The sequence below is a fragment of the Crocuta crocuta genome, unplaced genomic scaffold (assembly GCF_008692635.1).
Source record: "Crocuta crocuta isolate KB4526 unplaced genomic scaffold, BGI_CrCroc_1.0 scaffold59-1, whole genome shotgun sequence".
Lineage (NCBI taxonomy): Eukaryota > Metazoa > Chordata > Mammalia > Carnivora > Hyaenidae > Crocuta > Crocuta crocuta.
Genome location: NW_027551579.1, coordinates 1,621,610 through 1,644,642, shown reverse-complemented (window position 1 = coordinate 1,644,642; position 23,033 = coordinate 1,621,610). Strand labels below are relative to the sequence as shown.

At 45.9% G+C, this 23,033-nt stretch overlaps 1 protein-coding gene across 4 annotated transcripts in view; it reads right to left on the bottom strand.

Moving 5' to 3' along the window:
- Nucleotides 1-23,033, bottom strand: part of ACTN2 (actinin alpha 2) — a 72,315-nt gene that overhangs the window by 10,844 nt on the left and 38,438 nt on the right. For 2 of the 4 annotated variants that reach the window (XM_077751702.1, XM_077751703.1), the window contains 9 exons: nt 21,100-21,181; nt 16,642-16,727; nt 14,923-15,015; nt 12,913-13,143; nt 10,184-10,331; nt 8,308-8,458; nt 4,654-4,762; nt 3,152-3,292; nt 866-1,048 (listed from right to left, as the gene is read on the bottom strand). In XM_077751702.1, the coding sequence (XP_077607828.1) occupies nt 866-1,048; nt 3,152-3,292; nt 4,654-4,762; nt 8,308-8,458; nt 10,184-10,331; nt 12,913-13,143; nt 14,923-15,015; nt 16,642-16,727; nt 21,100-21,181 (1,224 nt within the window). Of the gene's footprint in view, nt 1-865; nt 1,049-3,151; nt 3,293-4,653; nt 4,763-8,307; nt 8,459-10,183; nt 10,332-12,912; nt 13,144-14,922; nt 15,016-16,641; nt 16,728-17,837; nt 17,924-21,099; nt 21,182-23,033 lie in introns of those variants that run through there. The other 2 variants (XM_077751701.1, XM_077751704.1) reach the window with 2 other exon arrangements.

Here is a 23,033-nt window from a genome sequence, read left to right as displayed (position 1 = left end):
CAGTTTCCCAAAATCTAAAAGGCTGTAAGTTAGCAGGAATACTTTCCCTCCCTAGTTTTCTGAGCAATTTTTCTGTATTTAAAATTCACACACATTTGGGATATGTCTATCCCATATTCTAAAAATTCTTTAATGAAGTTCTTACCGTAGGCAAGCTTGAGTGCACCAAATTTCCAGTGGGGGGTTTAAAAATAGTTTCCCTTATGGTATTAGCATCCTGGCCTACACTGATTTTGCCAACATTCTGTAAGATTTTCCTTAAGGAAAAACATTTCTCCTTTCCTTCCTTATAAACCAAGGCTGCCGAGTAGCATTTAAGAGTTTAACTCATTTCATCTGTTAGAAACAAGACAACTGACTCAAAATGGAGTCACTTAGGCTATGCCCCATGTCACCAGAGACTCGATTACAGTTTCAGGTCGCTCAGGAATGGAATATTAAACTGGTCAATCACCTGATCAGCACTAGTTAGGTCATCTGCCTGACAGACAGATCCCCACCAGCCCCTGAAGGAAAGTAATCTTACAATAACCAACTGGCTTTTTTTTTTTTTGCCTACTATAATCTCCTTGTTCCTGCTCCCCTCTGCCCAAAAAAGTCCTTCACTTTGTACAGCTCGCCAGAGCTCCTTCATAACTGCTAGATGGGATGTTTCCAGGATTCAAATCGATTTTGGCTCAAATAAACTCTTAAAGTTTTACTATGCCTCAGTTTATCTTCAAACATATCTGTGACGTTCGGGGCGAAGCGAAACCCTAATCATGATGCAAATCAGTCACTCTGGTTCTCCCAAGCGTTCACCTCTTCCCTCAGCCTCGGCTTCAGGAGTGTCAGCCTGTCCCACAGCCGGTTCTCAGTCACCTACCTTGTCCCACCTGGCCCGGAGCTCGTCCATGGTCACAGTGCTGTAGGGATTGCTGGAGCTGATTCTGATGTTGTAGCTCTGGATCACCTTCTCCACCTCGTTCTGGATGGCCATGATGGACTGCCGCTCACTGTCCGCCTCGGGCAGCGTGGCCTTGAACTGCTCGTGGGCAGTGATCAGACTCTAACCCAGAGACGGAAGTGGGGAAAATGTTATTACAGCGTGAATTTTACAGGCTTCAACGTTACCTTCGGCACACATGCAAATGCTTTTTATAAATGCAGGAATCTGTGCGGGAAAACAAATTCTGGATGTTTTAGAAAAGCTATTTTATGCAGAGAAGTTCATCAGTAATGGAAAAAAAGACACCAGGATGACTAAGTTATGGCTAGTAATCCAAAGTCTTCAAAAACATTTTCTTTTTTTTAAAAAAATCATGTTTGATTTCACTATTTTTTATTTTATTTAATGTCTATTTATTTTTGAGAGACAGACAGCATATGAATAGGAGAGGGGCAGAGAGAGAGGGAGACACAGAATCCAGAGCAGGCTCCCAGCTCTGAGCGGTCAGCACAGAGCCCAACACAGGGCTCAAACCCACAAACTGTGAGATCATGGCCTGAGCTACAGTCAGACGCTTAACCGACTGAGCCACCCAGGCACCTCTGTTTCCACAGCTACTGTTTAGGTCTTACCCTCCACTGACACCCAGAACTTAGCTGCCCTTCCTAACCTTTGCAGTCCAACACGAGAACGTAATGTTTGCGGTCTTTATATTTAAAGACCACCAGGAAATACATCTCTACTTCTTAAAAAGAAAAGGCCACAAAAACCAATTCTTTCCTCTACGTCTTTTCAAACCTCCATGGGGGCATCTGGGGGGCTTAGTCGGTTGAGCATCCGGCTCTTGGTTTCAGCTCAGGTCATGATCTCTCAGTTTTGTAGGTTCAAGCCCCGCTACAGGCTCTGTGCTGANTCAAATTAAGGAAATAAATTTTTTAAAAAAGCCTCTCCTCTGGCCCTAACATATAAGACCTCGGCCCCTTGGTTCTGGTGTCTGAAGCTGCCACAAAGCCACCGTGTGCCACACTAACAGTCACTTTAAGCGCTGCAATAGGTAGATTGACCTTTCCCCAAACAAAGAAACTATTTCATGCACCAGGTATGGCTTCCACAACAAACAAGAGGTCTCGCTTATTCCAGAAATAAAGGATTTTAGATTGCTAACCTCTGCTTAAAGGGCACAGGCAAAAAACTCAGCGTTCAACAAAGTAATTTCTTTCTCCCTCCCGCCAGGTGCCAATCCTTCTAGAACCCTTCTGGGCAGGGAGAGGTGGGTCCAAATCCCAACCTTCAGCATTCCTTTACATTTGGATTCTTTCTGATGACTATCTATTTTATAGAAAGAAAAATTTGAAATTTTTTTCCTTTCTATTCCATTGTATGTCAAGTTCATTGTACACTGGTCTCTTAATAAACTGGGTCCTGGGTATTTGAGAGTAATTCTCCTCCCTACTGTGACTAGTGAAAAGCCTTATTTACAAACTTTGAAGTTCTAGAAATCAGAAGCAGAGCTTTTTGGTTTGTGGGAGACATGGGGTGCTGCTTTGTGGTTTCTTATGCTTTATGATCAGCAAACGTATATAGAGCTTAGTAAACGGTCATATGGATATATTTGCAAAGCACCTGGGGCACCTGGGTGGCTCAGTCAGCTGAGCACCCAACTTCAGCTCAGGTCATGATCTCAAAGTTTGTGAGTTTGAGCCCCACATTGGCTCTGTGCTGACAGCTCAGAGCCTGGAGCCTGCTTCGGATTCTGTGTCTCCCTCTCTCTCTGTCCATCCCCTGCTCATTCTCTCTCTCTCTCAAAAATAAATAAACGCTAAAAAAAATTTTTTTTTAATTTGCAAAGTACTTAACTCAGCAGCCAGTAAGCTCACAACTTTCCGTGGATACCTCCCAAGAGCATATAAATTTTGTTTTACTCAATGATTCCACAGTATATTTTAAAAACAGGCCTTTTAGATGTATTCGCCATTGTGTGATTGATATTAACTTAGCTGCAGCCAAGAGCAGTATACCCCTTTTTAAGCTAAAGGTCAGGGGTAATTTGGGCTTCCTAGCTATGCTTTTTTTGGGGAAAAACAAAAACAACAACAAACAAAATCAAAATCAAAAAAAGAAAGAGGAAACAAAACAGAACAAAAAAAGAATTCTAAGTTTTAAAAACTTCAGTTCGTTTCTAGCACAGGGAGAGTCCGGGGGTCCCGCTGGGGGCGGGGGTACCTGGATCTCCTCAATGCTGTGCACGATGAACATGTCCTGTAGGTCCTCCATCGCGCCTTCCATCCAGTTGTTGAACGGGGCGGCTCTCTTAGCAAACTCCAGGTGAAGCTGATCGATGGTTTCGAGTAATTTCTCAGTTCTCTGGAGATCAGTTAAACAGGAGTGTTACCGTAGATGGATAACAACTTTTCTCCAAAGACAGAAACATGAATTCCAGGACAGTGACCTCGCATCTGACACTGTGTTCATCACAACGCTCTCACCACCAGCACGTGTAACAAAGATTAGCCAACGTGCAACGATGAGACTGAGCCCTGCGGTCCCTGGAGCGCCTTCTGAATCAGAACGGGATTTAATAACATCCAGAGCAGCCTTGTTGCGAAAGAATGCTCTGCTACACACTGAAGCAGTACCTTTAAGGTCAGATCTGATTCCCTAATGAAGCCAGCCAGAACATTCAGGGCATCTTCCTCATTTTACAGACAACGGTGTGCAGAGAAGACACACGCCTTTCCCAGAGGTCACCTGCCCAGGTGAAGACAGAGGAACTACAGTTTAATGTTCCTGAATCTTCATTCGGGATTTAAGACAGAGATCTTTGCCTTTCTGGGCATGTGGAAGGACATGGCTTCCAACCACAGAGAACACTGTAACTGTTTCATGTGGCAGAGATGACATGGGTAGACAGGGAAAATGCCAAGCATCCCCTATCTAGAAGTCTCCCATAGTTATCCATTTTTTCCTTCTGTTCTAAAATCTTTGAGGGGGTCTCTGTTTTTCTCTCAACCTTCCTTTCTTTGGGTAGATAGGTTAACAGTCATTTGGGATCTAGGAAGCTCGATATCACGTATTACAAAAGTGTCATCAGATTCAGAAAAGTTCCTTCTCAGTATGTGTATGCATCTTCCATAGGGATAGACAATGAGGTACAGCTAACTACAGCCACTTCCTGCTGCTTATCCAAGTCTTCTACTTGAATAAGGCCAAGTTCATCCTAGATCTGTTTCATATCCCTTTTTCCTCCAACATTTGTTGCCTTTTCCCTTTCCCCACCCACAAGTGAAGTTCTTCCTGATTCCCTGACTCAGCCACAGCTCAATTTATTCTTTAGAGAAGGCCCTTTGGAAATTTATTATAATCACTACCTGACACAAAATGGATTTATACCATAATCTTATTACCCCTGGATTTCTTTTTTTAATTCAAAAGTATGCTTCGCTGAAAAAAAATGCTACACTGAAAACAAAAACTATGCTTTTCTGGGGGGAAATAAAGCATTCTTCACTGCTCTATGGATAAATACGGTAGAAAGCCACCGACTATGCATCTCCCACTTTCTCCTATTTTTCCTGTTCATGAGTGGCTCCTTTCATGGCTTCTTTCATGTTCTGCACACTTCATGCCTCGGAAAAAACAAAATCAATAACGGGAACTTAAGAGCTTCTATGAGAAGATTTCATGTCAACAGGTGGCTGGCATGATTTCATGTCAACAAGCTTCACCTCCAAGGCTTCTCTCCTCTTCTGAGTAAGCGTCCCCAGTCTGTCCCACTGGTCACAGATTTTCTGGCACCGATCGTTGACATTCACAGCATCATGATAGTCCAGTTCACTATGAGAAGTGAAAACAGAGATTAACTTTCCCTGATGCTGTGAGGAAAATGGACACTGGCTCAAAATAAACAAATTTTTTTTTTTCTTTTAGTATTAGAGATCTGAGAAAACTGGCAAGGTATTTTGGGGGTTTTGTTCATCACCACCACTGCAAACAGGATCATTACTCTTTGAGAAATTACAAGAAAAAATAGTCAAACTCTTGCTGGTCAAACAGTTTTCCCGAATAGACAGAAATGCTGTCTTCCCAGTGCCCCAAGCTAACTCCATTCTCCCTTGGTTTTCTTGGCCAGGACCTCAGAGTATTATTTTTAAGTAGTAAATGGACCTGTAAATGAAGCCAACCATCTGACCTGGAGGACAGTCCTGTGGGCCGCCTGAAGCCACAGTGACTGGAACATCAAAGTGAGTCAAGGGGGTGGGAGCTATCAGCTTGCACCTCATTGCGTCCTTGGCTCCCCTCAAAGGGCACCGGCCTCACGGCTGGGATGGAGCACCATGTCCAGAAGGGGCGCTGTGGCCTTATCTAGCATTGCAAGGACTTTGAAAAACTAGCAGAACAGAGCCCTTCCTCTTCCTGACAGAAGTTCTGACTTGTCTAATGCCACTGGTGTGACAGTTAAGAACAAAATGACTTCTTGCTAAATAACTACTCTTCCTCACCATGCATCCTAACAGGACCTTTGTAAGGTGAAGTAATCTGAACTTAGCATTAATGTTTTTTTGTTTTTCTGAGAAAGAGAGAGAGAGAGAGAGAGAGAGAGAACAAGCAGAGGAGGGGCAGAGAGAGAGGGAGACACAGAATCCAAAGCAGGCTCCAGGCTCTGAGCTGTCAGCACAGAGCCCGACGTGGGACTCGAACTCACAAACCGCAAGATCATTATCTGAGCCAAAGCTGGACACTTAACCAACTGAGCCACCCAGGCACCCCTGAACTTAGCATTAAAACAGATTCCAAATTAGAAGGTTAACCTTGTATCTCTGGGGGAAAATAGTTGGAATGATGTATAAAATGTGATCGCCCTTTCAGTTAAGGTAGAAGTTGGATTCACGGAGGTTCAAAGACACCTTTAGGAGAGACTGTCATGAACAGTCCAAGATAAGACAGCTTTATAGAAACTCCCTCCCCTCCTACCAATTCATTTCCCTGAGACGTAAGCTTGTTTTTTTCTTCTTTCGACCCTAACTTAAGGCAGTGGTTGTTCACCATGTGCTTTTCTTTTCCTCTTAAATAGTATTAACTTGTTCTTATTGAATGTTATTGCCTCTGCTACTGAATGCATGAGGTTGTGATCTGAGTGTTCTTTTCAGTGGGCAAAGCTTGTCCAGCTCTTACGAGCAACTTTCTACATATACGTACACTTCACTAGTCTGAGACAGACTTAGCTTCTTGTGTTCCTTGCTATAACCCAAAAAGAAACCCAAAAGACACCAGCAGTTTGCACAGCCTTGAATACAAAATGGAAAGGCTACGGCTTTTCAAAGTGCAAATATTAACAAAAATAAAGACTTCAAGATCAAAACCAAAACCCAAATCCTACAGACCCATAATGGAGACACCAATGCTCACTTCCTCATAATTACCTTTAGGGGTGTACACATTTCTCCTTTTTCTAATTCATCTGTAAGAGTGCCATACATACCTGCTCTCAAGGAGTGAGGGGTCTGCATAGCTGTGCAAACTGGTTTTTACACACTTTGAGAGCCACATAATCACTTTGCTATTTTAGGAAAAGTAAAAATGACAAAGAAGTAATACATTAAGATGAACACAGGGGCACCTGGGTGGCTCAGTCAGTTAAGTGTCTTGGGTTATGATCTCATGGTTCATGAGTTCAAGCCCCACATCAGGTTCTCCGATGTCAATGCAGAGCCCGCTTTGGATCCTCTGTCTCCCTCTCTCTCTGCCCCTCCCTACTTGTACTCTCTCTCTCAAAAATAAACTTTTAAAATTTTTTCAAAAAAGATAAATGCAGATTTAAGTTTTATACGTGCTGCCTCTTTTGACCGTGTGAAGAAACTGGCACTGGGGATACCAGGAATAATAATACAAAATTACTACTTAAATTTTATGGGCAACACTTAAAAGCATTCCAAAGTACTCACAGGAACCATTAAAGAACATTAAATAGCTTGAGTTTCTTTCATCCCTTATTTTAATTGTAATCGTTAACAAGCAGCCAAACACCCAACCTTCAAGAACCATGAGAGGCAAGATAATGTCAAGACCACAAATATAGTGTACAAATCGGATTATGAAGATCACAAATAATTAAGAGCTCATTTATCAAGGCTAAAAAAATAGTAGGATACTCTTAAACGAGGTTGTAGCTGGTAATTAATGAGTTGCGAGAACACGAAAGTTATAAAAATGTAACACAATAAATGTTTATTGTATGTTTTTAAAAATTGTTTTGTGACAGTTATCATTATGCAATTTTGGGCGCTAAAACTTCTGCAGCTATATCAGTGGGAAGCAAGGGAGTAGGGGATGAAAATGTCATACTAATCAAAAGAATTTGTATATTTACCTTTTTTTGGTTTTTATTTATTCTTGAGAGAGAGAGAGAAAACATGAGTGGGGGAGGGGCGGAGAGAGAACGGGGCAAGAATCCCAAGCAGGCTCTGTACCAGCAGTATAGGGGCCGACTCAGGGCTGGAACTCACTAACCATGAGATCATGACCTGAGCTGAAATCAAGAGTCAGACACTTAACCCATGGAGCCACCCAGGCATCCCTTTCTAAGCCTTTTTTAAAGACCCTCACCATTGGGGCACCTGGGTGGCTCTGTCAGTTAAGCGACTGACTCTTTATCGCAGTTCAAGTCAGGATATCACCATTAGTGAGTTCGAGCTCCACATCAGGCTCTCTGCTGGCTGCGTGGAGCCTGCGTGGGATTCTCCCTTTCTCTCTCTCTGCCCTTCCCCTGCTCAAACTGTCTCTGTCTCTCTGAAAATAAATAAATAAAATTAAAAAAAAAAAGCTTAGAAAAACTGCAGGGAGGTGTCTCCCCAGAGGGCAGCCACGGCCAGATGCTACATCAGGGAACAAGTGGACTTGGAGACTTCAACCAGCCAGGACTCCATCTGTGCAGGGTCCCTCCCATAAATAGAAAGCATGGAAATGAGAAAGCACTTATTTGATGACAAAGAAAAATCGGGGCCATCACGTCTCCTCCTCAGAGGTAAGGCAGGCATTTCTGTTTTGTCTTGGGGTCTGAATGTGCTGCGCCCTGGCCTGGCCGGGGTGAGGCGGCCCCACCTGGCTGTGGCCCCCCCTTCCCCCCTCCCCTGGCCTCCACCTGTGGAAGGAGTGGGGGTGCTGCGACTGGGAGAGCGCGGGGATTCTGGCACATCCAGAGAACCCCAGCTGAAGTCTCCAGCTGGGATCCCCCTAAACTGCGCACAGGGAAGGAAGGGCAGGCCAGCCGCACCCCGCCCAGGAAATGCCCTGGAGAAGCTGTCCGAGGAATCCTCCGATGGCACCCCTGGCCTGTGGGGGGCAGAGCCGCCCCGCTGCACGCGCCTGCGCGCTGCACGTACTTAAGCTCCTGCGCGATGGCCGCTATCTGCTCCACCCGGTCCTGGTGTGCGGCCAGGTCGCTCTCAAATGCCTCGTGTTTTCTCAGCAGGGCCCGGACCTCGGTCAGGGAGGCCGACTCGTAGTCCTTCTGCAGCAAGATCTGCTCTTTGCCTGCAAAGGGTGCATAAGGGAATATGACTACTCTGATGTCACACGTCGGCTTCCTTGCACCTGCAAAATTCTCGGTGATCCTTAGGATTCCAAAGAATCAAGAGAAGGACAAAGAATGATAGGTTTCAATCGGTTTCCAGGCTATAGCTGTGCTAACGCTGCCTGCGCCCCTCTGTGTTCCAAAAAAGCTCATGTCTACACATAAAGAGAGGAAGCATGCTGAGTCCACACTAAATAACAGGTCTGCATTCTTCATAATTGAGTAAGAAGTATCTGTGCAGTGTGATGCTCCATTAAGTCAGCAAATTAGTGCACACGAGTTAGCTGGGAAAGTTGAACACACATTTGTACTCTACTGGCCTGCCCTCGGGTTCAGCCTTGACCCCACTTCTTTATGGTTGAGAGCTTTCTCTTCTCTCCTTAAATGCAACCTGTAGTTTCCTTCCTGATAGTATTAGAAGCTTTTCTCTTTGAAGCTCCACCTATTTCCCCACAAATATTTCTTAAGTTGAGCAACTACTGCGGTTATAACTGAACCCACATTTACTCCCTGGTTGATGACCTTTAAGAATTTAATTCTAGGGGAGCCTGGGTGCCTCGGTTGGTTAAACGTCCAACTCTTGGTTTCAGATCAGGTCATGATTTTGCGGTTTTATGATTTCGAGCCCCGCATCAGGCTCTGTGCTGAGCACGGAACCTGCTTGGGATTCTCTCTCTCCCGATCTCTCTGCCCCTTGCCCACTCGTGCTGTCTCTGTCTCTCTCAAAAATAAATAAATAAAACAAAAAAAATTAAAAAAGAAAAAGTTTAATCCTATACAGCTACAAGTGGAAAGCAAATGTTCATATATTTAACGATGACAACATAGCACTTACTATGCGCCAGATACCGATTTAAATGCTTTATAATGTGGACTCATTAAATCTTCATTAAATCAAAAGCCTGTGTTGGAGGTGTGATTGCTATTCCACTTTGAAGAGGACACTGAGGCACTAAGCTCGTCCAAAGCGCACAGCTGGGAAGTGTCTGCACTGGGACTCCCGCCTGCCTGTCTCCAGGCCCACACCCTCCAACCACAGAGCTGTGCGACATCAACCATCAAACAGGACCAAAGCCAAAGGGAATCAAAGCGTGAGGGGAACCTCCCTGACCTTTCTCAAACTAGATTATGTGATGGGGAGAATGTTTTGTTCTTCTCCCTCAGCAAAAATTATGATCATAGTATCAAGGCTATGGAAAGATTTGCAAGGACTGAAAATAGATGAATCCAGCAAAATAAGGAAGCTAAGACTATAGAACACAAGACCTCCTGACATTCCTCCTTCCAAGCTGATCTTCTAAGTGGGAAATTACGTTGCTTTGTGGCAGGAGCTAGGATCTGGGCCAGGGCTGCCTGACCGACAGGGAATAAACAGATACGTGTGGATCAAACAGAAAGTAAGTGGGGAAGACAGAAGGAGGCCAGGACTTACATAAGTAAGCGTGGGAAGAATGCATTTTTGAGTGCCATTTTGTGAAAAAGTACATTATCTGCTCAACTAGAAAATACGCCTTCACGCCTACCTCCCAAAGAAATTTAGTACTGGGCCAGCAGGGCAGAGCGAGGGGAGGACCCCTGGCCACCGGGTCAGTGGCATTGGGGACAGGGTTGGAGACTGCACAGCGTGGCTCTGTCCACTGCTCAGCTCCGGCGTCGATGAACCCAGCCCCAGGCTAGTCACTTGCCGTAAGCCCACGTTTCATGCGTCGAAGCCTTCTGCCTGAACTTCTCCGCCAGGTGCTCCACACGCTCCAGCCTCCGTATCTCGTTGAGGAGCCATTCTTCGTACCCCTTCTCTGCCTGCTCCAGTCTCTGCCAGGCGCCGGCGATGTCCTGGGGGTGTTCGAGGACGGGCAAAGGCAGGTTTGTTACACTCTAGGATTTCCTATAAATCCCCTCCACTCCAACAGCACTCCAACAGNGGATGTTTACAGCTAAAATGGTTGTTTGCATCAGCCAGTAAATACCTGACACTTGTCCAGATATGGACAGAGAGGCTTACGGGGCTTTAATTTTCTGCCTAGAAAAACACGAAGCTGCAGAGTGACTCAATTCAAATCAACTACTACTCAGCGACTATGCTCAATCAGCTAGCCAGTCAGGCACCAACAATCATTTCCTGGACATCACACACGTGCCAGGCACTAGGGAGGAATTTTTGTATAAGAGTAAGTGACACCTGTAAAGTTCCTGGCCCCTGAGTAGTTTTCAGGATTGTCGAGAACAAAAGAGTAAGTGCAGTTAACCCTTGAACAACACGGGGGTTAGGAGCACCAACCTCCTGCACTGGTGAAAATCAACATACAAACTTCAACCTCCCCAAAATTTAACCACCAATTGCCTACTGTTGACCAAAGGCCTTACTGGTAACATACACACCTGATTAACACATATTTTGTATCTCATTTGGGTTATATACTATATTCTTACCATAGAGAACACTAAAAAAAAAAACATTATTAAGAAAATCAAAAGGAGGGGTGCTTGGTTGGCTCAGTTGGTTAAGCATCCAACTTCGACCCAGGTCAAGATCTCACGGTTTATGAGTTCAAGCCCTGCATCAGGCTCTGTGCTGACAGCTCCAAGCCTGGAGCCTGCTTTGGATTCTGTCTCTCTCTCTCTCTCTCTCTCTCTGCCCATCCCCAATTTGTAGTCTCTCTCTCTCAAAAATAAACATTAAAAAAAAAAAGAAAATCAAAAGGAAAATATGTTTACAGCACTGTCCTGTGTTTATTGGAAAGAAATCCATGTGTAAGTGGATCCTTTTGGTTCAAACTTGTGTTGCTTAAGGGTCAACTGTAATTAAACAAATTCACTGCAGACAGTGATTGGCTGTGAGGTAAAAAAAACAAATTTGGGTCAAGTGATGCTGAGAGACTAGTGTGGGGGGATGTTCCTTCAGGTAGGTCATTTGGAGAAGATACACCCAAGGAGGTGTGGCATTTGAGCCAGACCTCAATGAGAGAAAAAGCCAGTCACATGAAGAGGTGGGAATCGGCACTGAGGCCTGAAGTAGGGATGGCCCCGTGTGAGGGGAGCAGCACTGAAGGCACGTGACACACTGTGGGAGTGGGGATCAGATCACATGGGATCCTATACTATAGGCGGGTTAATGAATCTGGATCTTATGCTAAATATTCTAGGAAGTCACTGGCAGATTTTGAGTAGAGACATATTCTGGTTTGCATTCTGAAAAGAGCCCAGCAGCTGCCATGCAGAGAATGAATGCTAGGAGCCAGGGACAGAGGCACTGCGGGGGCCCTAGAAGAGAGGGGGGGTGTCAGCAGACAGCGGGGGCTGTGCAGATGCAGAGCGGGGCACGGACAAGCTACAATCCGGACGCAGACCGGCGGAACTGCTGAGCAACTGCATGTGAGAAGGTGACAGACAGAAAGAGTCCAGGGTGACGCCTGGGTTTGGGGCGTCAGTAACTCAGGGGGCATGATGCCATTTGCTAAGACAGAGCACACCGCAGAGGGGCTTGGGGACAGGCCAGGTGTGACAGCGCTCTGAGACGTCCATGCAGGTACATGGACCTGGATGTCGGGGAGGCATCAGAGCTGGTGATGTACAGCTTGGGAGGCACTGGCGTTCAGGCGGTGAGGAGAGAGCCCATGGGGGTACGGAGGTGGAGAAGGGGGTCAGCCCCACGCCCGGGAAGCATCTTCCCACAGGTGGGGGAGGGGGAGGGGGCAGCAAAGCCCCAAGCAGCAAGGACTCGATGGTGTGGGAAGGAAAGAGTATCAAGAAGGAGGCATGGTTAACGAGGTCAAAGTGGCAAAGAAGAGGGAAGTAAAAGTGACAACAGGAATGCCACCACAGTTGCCGCTGAGGGGACAAGCCAGGTGGCTGCACGTGAAGGGCAGAGGAGTAAAGAAGCAGCAACGAGGTGAGAGGGGCTGCCCCCAAGAGCTCCCTGTCGATTGCCTGCCACGAAGGGGAGTCCAAGGCCAGGAGAAGACTGGGTAGACTGGGAGGCGGCGAAGGTGGCGGCGTTTGGGATTCTCGAGTCCCCTGTGTGCTGGCGCGAGTGACTCTGAGGAGCGGGTTGGCCACAGTGCAGGGAGGGAGACACATGCGGCACCAGCCCTGGGATGGTGCCCGGGGCCTAAGAGCAGGGCAAAGAGGGAACGAGATGTAGGTGCGGGGAGGCCCAGGAAGAGGAGGCCAGGCTGCAGGAGAGCAGGGAGGGGAGGAGGAGGGAGGTAGGGGCTGCTCTTGGCGAGGCCCCAGGTCAGGAGCCATGAGGGGTAGAGACCTGCTTGCTGGTGGGGAGGAGACATCAAGAATGAAGGGGTTACGGGGCCAAAATTATATGCATTAGCTGCAAGGACTGGAGAAGTCAAGGCCTTCCGGGCGGCCCATCCGAGAAGAGACTCCCTGAACAAATGGGGGCATCCGACCCAGCACTCACCGACACCATCTTGCCCTCGGACGGCATGAAGGCAGGCCGGTTGCTGATCCGAAGCTTGGTCTGCAGTGTGTTGAAGTTGATCTCCAGCTGGCACTTCTCCTGGACCTTGGGCGGCTTGTGCTTACGCCGGTAGTCTCGGAAGTCCTCCAGCTTCTTCTGCATGGCTTGCATGGTCTTCTCAGGGGCCCGGTTCTCCAGCCAGGGGATCGTGCGACGAATCCATTCCAAAAGCTGCTCCCAAAACACAGAAATGCTGCTGAAAATACCAGTGAACTGCCCCCCCAGTTAAAAAAAAAAACAAAAACACAAAAAAACAGAAGGACCTAACAATTGGAATGGATTCACCTAATGTTCCTAAGATTACAGAGGATGAATATGATACTCCCGATCGAGAGGAGAAATTAAAACGGCACCCCTCTGCACAGCGGCATGAATGAAAACCGGTGCCCCCCACCCCCCACCACCACCACCACCACGGCCATTGGTGATTACCCCAACGATGCCACACACAGGTCAGAAACTTATAGTCAGCACGAGTCATATTTTTACAAAAATGGGACATTTACAGGAAACTCGGGGACCGGACATGAGCAGACAAATGCTGGATGGAGCTTTCAAATGAAAAACAAAAACTTAACAGGGTGGAATGGAAAACCAGCAAAGACCTGGGTCTGGCTTAAAAATGCAACTGTCTTTTAAATAAGCTCAAATCTAACGAGGCGATTTACTAAAGAGATGTGCTGTCAATCTGGGACCGACTCTATGCCAATGTATATTTTAATTTATTATCCAGCTTTCAGGGAAATACACAAGATCAACGTGAAAATGGTAGTGAATTCCTAAGGATAAAGTGTGTATACCCCCCTTGTCTTGAATTACCACCAACTTGAAGGGCCAGTAATAATTTGCACTTATGATCACTTGGGAAATGACAGCAGGTAAGAATGAAAGCTAGTCAAAACGGTGACACACCCATAATCTAAGGGTCCGAGGAAGATTAGACGAAGGACCAGGGGAGACAAGAAAGGATATAATTACTGAGGAGGGTCTGTCCTTCGATCCTGGTGGTGCCTGAAGCTGATCGCTGGGGTTAAACAACGCTGCGAAACTGAATTTTCCATAGTGGCAGGATGGAAATATAAATTCAGTATCTTCAGAAAGGACTACTATGAACCACTCCTTTGGAAGACTGATTCCCAGTATCCCGATGCTTCTACCAGGACGGACCAAATATTGGCTAAATTCAGTCAGAGCAAAAATTATTTGGTCTGTGATAATGTGTCACTGTCATGGAGGTCAAGCCAGAGGGGATGTGGCCGTGCACGGCACTCAGCCCATCCCTCGTATGGGGTAAGCCGCGGAGCGGCAGGACAAGGCTGTGCAAGTTGCTCCTTAAACTGTAATGTTGCTACTTAAGCTATAATCGGAACAAAAAGAACTATGTGGAATGTGCTATTCTAACCAAGAACTCGGCTGAAGAGCTGCAGGAGGCATCATGGAAACTCATGGGCAAGCACCTTGGATGGAGGGCCCTGTCTCCCCCACATTTCCCTCTAGATTTTCATAGACACACACAAGGCTGAGCCTCGTGTCACAAAAGTTCCCGCGACACCCAGTCGTTGTGTGGAGCAGGGCTTCTGAATAACGGAGGGTACCCTATGTGAGGACAGTAACCAGCGAAGCAGAGAGAATAAACAAGGAATGCAGAGTCGTCTCGGGGCGTCCAACCCTGGGTGCAGAGCTGAGAATGGCATCACGTCTGCCTTCTTAAAACACGCACACTACCTCTGCACCTCAGGGTGGCTGGGAAGCCCATCAGGATTGCTTTTGTGCCAATAAGTATGTTGTTACGAGATGGACCACCTCCGAGATCCAGTATAGTTCCCTATTTTTTATCCCATCTGAGATGAAAAATGCAAAGAAAGGAAACACCGATAGTTGGTGTTCGCCCTCCATGCCTCACCCTCTGGGTGGGAATGGACACGACTGCCGGTCACCCGCTTCCTTTACCTCACTTGCTAGCCTCTCATATTCTTCCATCAGCCTCTCATTCTCTTGATTCACAGCAAGAACCTTACATATCCTGTTAGCTGCTGTCTCGGCCTGTAAAACACAATAGGTAAACAGGACAGCTCTGTGACACGGAGGCGCATGCACAGAACAGAACGTGATAGGGGAGGAGGAGGGGGAGGAGGAGAGGGCGTGCTGTAAACGGTGCAGGTTCAAAGTTAGGGTGGAGTAAGACTGAGGGTATGGCTGTTTCACACTATGGGTCGTTTCACACCTTTTTTGACACAGACTTACACGGCAGGCTGAATGTACTGTGGGGAGTAATGGGGAGATACCATTAGTCTAAAACAGAAGCTTTGTAAAACATCAAGCAAGTTAGTGACAAATAAATGGGTCAAGGAAGCCAAATTCTCCCGTCCCTGAAGGTCCACCCAAGTACTCTACTGTCCTCGCACTGTGCTCTATTCTCACTCTCCTGGGTGAGAGCTCTCTAAATACCATTAGCCTTTGGAAGTCAAAGCAAAACATAATTGGGTCCTGAATATGTATTACTGCACCGAGTTCACAGAACACCTCTTGTCCTAAAATGAGGATGCAGAACTTGCTAGGTGGGGTCCTTCCGCAGAACAAGATTTGTTCAACGTGCACGAGAAGTCGTTGAGGTGTACGGAATTCTCGGCCGTCGCTTTGTGGAGGGGAACTCGGGCCAGGACTGGCAAAGTGCCCTGAACCATGACCACGTGACGAATCGCGAAGAGCAAGTTGTCCCTCGGGACCTCCAGCCTGTCCCAAAGCCTTGCCGCTAAAGCCCGCCATAGGGGCCGTTTGTGCAATTAGCTTAATATGCTGATGACAGTCATAAAGAAATCTCAGACAACAACACGTACTTTGTCACCCCAGTCCATCTGTTTTCTCCAAGTAGAGACAGGTGAGGGGGCAAGAGACAGGTGCACATGGAGGTAGCTGAGGGAGAATCACCCATAACATGTGTCTTAAGAAATGTGGATTTCTCTGAGGTTTTAACATTATTATCCTTTTGCTATTTCAATTAAGTTAAGACTAGTCTTGAAAGATCTCAGAACCAGTCACTGAACAGTGAAGGCAGTTTCCAGGCAGAGGAGAACAAGGGACACCAGAAAGATCCTCATATCTCCTTGACAAATGTCCCCTTCACTGTTCAGTGAACGTGGTGCCATTTTCACGGCACCTGTTTTTTCCTAAAGCACAAATGTTTCCCACAATTTACTAATGAAATAAAAGCAAGCTCTTAGAAGGAAGGAAAGAAAGGTGCTCCCAGGTTAGGCATCCGACTTCGGCTCAGGTTGTGATCTCAGTTTGTGGGTTCGAGCCCTCCATCAGGCTCTGTGCTGACAGCTCCGAGCCTGGAGCCTGTTTCAGATTCTGTGTCTCCCTCTCTCTCTGCCCCTCCCCTGCTTGCACTCTGTCTCTCTCTCTCAAAATTGAATAAACAATAAAAAAAATTTTTTTTAAACCTTCAGAAACTGTCTAAAGTTAAGCTGTTACCAAAAACAATTCACAGTTTGCAACTTGCTATATTAGGTCATCACAAAACACTTAGAAGGATTCCAGGGTAAGATGTGAAGCGCACAAACACACACCCAGGTAGGCACGCACGCGCGCGCGCACACACACACACACACACACACACAAACTAAAACCAATGCAAAACAGCAGCCCGGATCGACACGTGTTGAATACCTGCTCCGCGCCCGCAAACGCGTGGTAGAAGCAGGAAACGTATGTCATGATAGCTCTTTCATCGGGCTTGGGAGTGTTCACAATGTCTGAAGGGAGGGAAGAAATAACACAGAAAACAAACACACACACAGATGAAGAGTAGAAACCAGGGTGAACAAGGGGAAGAACAAATTGGTTTACACTGCTCCGTTTTCTGCGTGTTTCTCGGGCCCAAAGTGCTGGTGCTCAGGAAGGTTCTCCAGCCCTGACGTGGCTTGTGAACAGAACGACTTGGACCAGCATGGCTTTAAAACAACCAAACGGAAGGCCTATCTCCCTTCCCTGCCCCATAATAAGCTTGTAAAAGTGCAGCTGAGGCATTCAAAGGGGGCCTGGGTGCTGCACACCAGGGCTTGCTATCACTTCCTAATGACGCGTGAGGCCCATGTCCACCCATCTTTTGACCACAATCAGGTCATCTGCCACTTCTGCTCTGAGCGACGCATGTGACCTCACAGGATGCTGGGAATCTGGGCAGCGCTCCATGGCCCCATCTCTCCTGCCACCCTCCCACCTTCGTAACTGTTGGCTTTATGGCTCCTGTGAGGAGGCCATTCACCGGAGAGGGCATGGCATTCAATGCCTTCTGTGTGTACTTACCTTGCCATTTATAGAAATCACCAAGGGTAACAAAACATCTAAAGAGAAGGATATACACGGCTTGTACTTATTGTGACTCTTGCTACCATCTGCACTAGCTGCCAAAATAACCAATAGGAAGAGAGAAAACAGAACCGTGTGAACACACATCCTTTCTTCTTCCACCTTGGCAACGCCATGTTTTTTGCTGAGTTGCTTTTTACCTTTAAACTCCATACGGTCACTGGACAAAACGAAATTAAGAAAAAGATACCCCGTAATTCCCTAAGGGTGAAAACCTAATCATTGGGTTTTTGGAGGGTATTAATAGAAAGAATGTGGGGGTTGTGTAACAGTATGGAATCTTCTGGAAAACAAACATGGACAGCATACTACTGCATGGACAGAAGGGAAGTTTCAAAGAAAACTAGACTAAAAAAGACAAATGACTGCCTCCTTAGAACCGGACAGGCCTCCTTACTTAGAGGAGAGGAGAAAAGAGAAAAATGATTGGAAAAAAAAAAAATTAAGACACAGAAGGTGAAGGGTGAGTGGTGACTCATGTTTTACATCCTCACCTTCTGTGCACCAGCAAAAGCATGATAGTAACAGGAAACATAAGTCATTATGGCTCTCTCATCGGGTCTGGCAGTGTATACTAAATCTGTGTGGAGAAAAGAAGGTTAACTGCTCGGATGTTCAGTACCCACAGGCTTCACCAAGTGCGGCCTCAGAGAAGCCAAAGCAATGAATCTTCCCCCCTCAGCCCCACACACTTATGTTGTCAAAACTTTGGCTCCAGTCCAAGAAATCATACCTACAAAGTCATTACTCTCTGTGTACTTCTGACAAGTGTCAAAGAGAAGCACACGGCTAGCACGGACAACCCCTAGACCAGCAAGGAAGTCACATCCACAGGCAGAATCAGAACTCGGGGATTCCACAGAATGCACACAAGCACCTTCCCTGAGACTCTCTACTGCTGCACACAAGGAGCGCCCCGGGTGCAATGAAGATCCCTTCTGCAAGTCCTCACAGAATGTACACACCCACGAATGTAAGCCCGGTGCTCACCGTAAGGAAAGGTTTGTGGAGGAAAATAGGGAAAAAGCTTCCAGAACCTTCTAAAAGCAGGGAAGATGGTTAAGATGAGGAAAAGTTTCCCCAGCGTTTATGACAGGTAGCCCGTTCATGGGAGAGAGACCCAAGTAGCCACTTAAAAATCCCCACTTAGGGCTCAGAGACTGACACAAACAACAGGAAGTGAGGTCAGCAGCAGTAGTTGGAAAGGCGGGACTTCACCAGAGGGGTGGGTGTTCTGAGAGGAGGTGGCCAGCAGGCAATGTGGCCAAAACAGGAACTGCTAATAGAACAGTGTGGTGATGAGAAGTCAAAGTGCAGGTGGCAAGGATACAAAGGGTCACATAGCAGGGGTCCTGTTGAGCAGTCATATCACAACATGCCCCACACTCAAAGGCAGTCAAGCTCATGACTCTGCCAGAAGATTCCTGTGAAATTACAAAGAAAATAATACAGTATGTAGGCCTTTTGCTGTATGTAGGCCTTTTGCTGAACCATTTGAAAGGAAAGGAAAAGAAAAGGAATGGACTAAGACGTGTCACAAGGTCACGAGGGAGGAGGAAATGAAGGCGCACCAGGATATCTCACTGACCTGGAAGGATACACAGGAAGGATTCATGCCCAGACCAGGACTCCGGAACTAAGGAAAAATCTACCCACCAGGAAGCATGTCAGCATGCCGGAGGAATAATGATGGTGACCCTGGACTCACCCTCAACTGCAGAGTATTAGGGAGGCATTAATTAGCTAAATGTCACCCGTTTTTTCCTCCCTTTAGTATTCTAGCTATTAACTCGAGTGGGTAAACCCTAGGTGGTTAATTACTCTATGGGAAGGTCAAAGGAGATACTACACAAGTGTAAATTTGGCTTAGAGAGAAGACAGACAGAAAGGAAGAGGAACTATTCTCCGTTGCTACTTCATTATTTTATTGACTTTTTCCCTTTAAAGAGCTTTTGAAAACCATACACAAATTTGGAGGAGAATATTCAAGTGTTAACACCCAATAACGTGGGTGTTTGATAAAATGGTTAATTTAAGGGGCGCCTGGGTGGCTCAGTCGGTTGAGCATCTAACTCTTGATTTTGGCTCAGGCCATGATCTCAAAGTTCGTGAGATTGAGCCCCATGGTGGGCTCTGAGCTGAGCATGGAATTTGCTTGAGATTCTTTCTCCCTCTCTCTCTCTACTCCTCCCTCCATTCACGCGCACATGTGCTCTCTCTCTCTCTCTAAATATTGTTTAAAAAATTTTTAACGTTTTATTTATTTCTGAGAGAGACAGACAGCATGAGAAGGGGAGGGTCAGAGAGAGAGGGCAACACAGAATCTGAAACAGGCTCCAGGCTCTGAGCTAGCTGTCAGCACAGAGCTCAACACGGGGCTCGAACCCACAAACCAAGATATCATGACCTGAGCCGAAGTCGGCTGCCCAACCGACTGAGCTACCCAGGTGCCCCTAAATAAACATTTTTTTTTAATGCTCAAATAAATGGGTAAAATTAGAATGCTACTTTAAAGATCACTGTTAGGAGTTGGGCTGTGTCCCTCAAAAGGATATGCTTAAGTCCTAACCCCCCAGTAACTGAATGTGACCTTATCTGGAGGTTGAAGTGATGGATGATACCACAAGCTAAGGAATGCCCGGGGCTTCTTGAAGGTAGAAGAGGCAAGGAAGAAACCTCCCCTCCAGGCTTTGCAAGAAGCATGACCCTCCCAACAGCTTGATTCCAGATTAGAGCCTACAGAACCACAAAAGAATAAATTTCCGTTGTTTCAAGCCACTGTTTATGATAACTTACACTGCAATCTGCAAAAAATAAGGAGGAACAGAAGATTGACAATTGCCTCTGATCAAGTTCTTTGCTTTCCCCCAGCCATGTCAATCAGGGGACGAAACGGACCATAAGGGAATACTAGTATTAACAACAAACACAGTAACGGAAGTTTCCTGAGGGTAGGACCCCGCCTTCCACATCTCATGATCTCCCACAGGCCCCAGTGGAGGTCCTGTTCATAGTGGGCGCTCAAGACACGCCTGTTGAGTGAGAAGCAAATCGCGAACACGAACAAGTGAATTGAATGGCCTGTCTCCACCTATCTGTGCTTTCAACGGTGTGCCACAGACACAATGCACACAAATTCATCACATGCAGAGGGCACAGAAGTTACTGGAAACCAGTCCCCAACGTGAGTGGTGCTCAGCTGCAAAATGCCGAGAAAGTTAGCTTCTTTCAGATTTAACTGAATGTAATTCAGACCCAAAATGAAACGCGGAAGCTCGAGAGACATACTGAGGGCTGAACGTTCCATATTCTATATTTCGATTCTGTAACTTCTGGCTGGAAGGAAGGATTTTTTTTCCTTGTGAAGTCCTGAACATCTCACAAGATTTCTTTGCTAAGCCTGTCTCCATTGGAAAGAGAAATAACGGTGTGTTGGTACAAAAATAAAAATAGTTTTTCTTTGCAAATCACAAAGCAAAGCATTCTGCCTCTTCTTTGCTAAAGCTGAACCTTTTACCAAATTACTTTCACATAGTTTTGCTGCATGGTTTTGAGCAGGTTTTTTAAAAAGAATTCGAGAACAAGGTACAAATAAAACTACCTTAACCCTCCTGTGGCCAAGGACAGGAACTTCCTCAGATTCTTAAGTACTTCAGATGTAACTTGGCTATAACGTTTTACAAACCCCCACACATGGCCAGAGCATGCACAATTCACAGATTTTATAGGAGTCAGTAAACACGATTTTCCTCTTACCTTCAGCATCCAGCATTTTGGGAATATCCAGGTGTTTCTCTGCAATTTCCATGGCCAGGTTAATATTTCCTATTGGGTCATCCTGCACGAAACACAGCATAGCCAGTTTTTGAAAATATCTTTTGGACAAGGGTTACAAGTAATACTTTTTACATACCTCACTTTTAGGAGGAGGCTTCCCATGCACGCCACATAAACATGAGAGTGTAATTTTCCTTCTTACCTTTTCCCAATTCTTTCAAACATTTAGAGAACAACCCAAAATGACGTCAAAGCCACACAAGCCATGCACACTACAAATCACAAAATGTAAGCCAAATGAAGAGGCTTTGTAGACAGAAAAGTTGTCGGATATTCTCTCATGGACTGGGAAGAACCCTGAAGACCTCCAAGCTTATTTTCAACTCTACTGATGAAAACATTTAAGTGATTCCAGAAGAAATCATGAAACATACAGTTTCCAGATCTGGAAGGGGATCATGGAGAATGTCCAACACCTTTGTTTTAGATGTAAGAAAGCTGAGGGGTAAAGGGGAGGAAAACATGGTAGTGGGTGAAACGTATGGATCCCTAAAGAATGTTAAAAGATGGCTACCAAGAGCAAAAGTTCTGCTTCAAGGGGCGCCTGGGTGGCCCAGCTGTTAACCATCTGACTTCGGCTCAGGTCACGATCTCACAGTTTGAGTTCAAGTCACGCATCGGGTCAGCCCCACTTGGCGTGAGACCCGCTTCTCTCTCTCTGCACCTCACTCACGCTCTCTCAAAAAATTTAGATAATGATTCTGAGACTCTGTGAAAGCTATCTCATTTACACTGTAATTGAGAGAGATTAAATGTGGCAGTTAAGTATTTTCTTGGCTCAGATACCGGCCATGTGACCTTGAGTAGATTTCTGAATTCCATACTCCCTTCATCTGTAAAACTGGGATAATAATAGTACCTACCTCATCAGTGCATTATGTTTTACTGTGCATTGTACTGAACGAGTATGTATGTATATGTAACATACACAAAATAATACATATACACAACATACATATTAGTACATGTATGAATATATGCATGTGTGATACCTATGCATGTGTAACCTACATATTAAGGCATGTGTACATATATAATAAATACATGTATTTATTTATAACAAAGTCTAATATGGACCTTTATAACTATTAACTGCTACTGTTAACTAATCTCATTTTTCAATCATCGGAAATGGCAAATTACCACAGGTCTGTGGACCACTGGTAATAAAAATCGACCATTAAAAACTGCTAATGAAACTCGTTCAATCTAGAATAAACCCTCCATTTTGCAAATGAGATAGAGATTCACTGAAAAGAATATATACTATCTCCAAGTCTGAAACTTCTCAAAAGCACTCCAGAATAAAAGAATGTGCTTTGAAAAGCTGAGGCACTCTGGCAACCTTGCGTTACAGTACAGGTAAACACCTCAGGAGGTAACCCACTGTCACTGGAGACAGGCCAGGAGGGAGGCAGTGAGCAGGTGACAACTATAAAGATGGCAGGGGCATCTCGGCGGCTCAGTGGGTTAAGCGTCCACCTCTGTCTGGCTCAGGTCATCATCTCACGGCCCATGAGTTCGAGCCCCGCGTCGGCTCTGTGCTGACAGCTCAGAGCCTGGAGCCTGCTTCGGATTCTGTGTCTCCCTCTCTCTCTCTGCCCCTCCCCTGCTCATACCCTCTTTCTCTCAAAAATTAAACAAACATTAAAGTAATAATTATTACAAAAAATAAAAAGTCTTCCAATGAAGACTTCCAATGAAGTCTTCCAATGACCGTGCACACCACACAGGTGAGGGCAGCATGCAGCAGAAACGATTCCACAGCAAAACACGGCAACTCGTGAAGGGCCACGAAGCACACCAGCAACCAGAAGGAAGTGGGCCGTAGCCACCACTTGGGGGACCGTTTT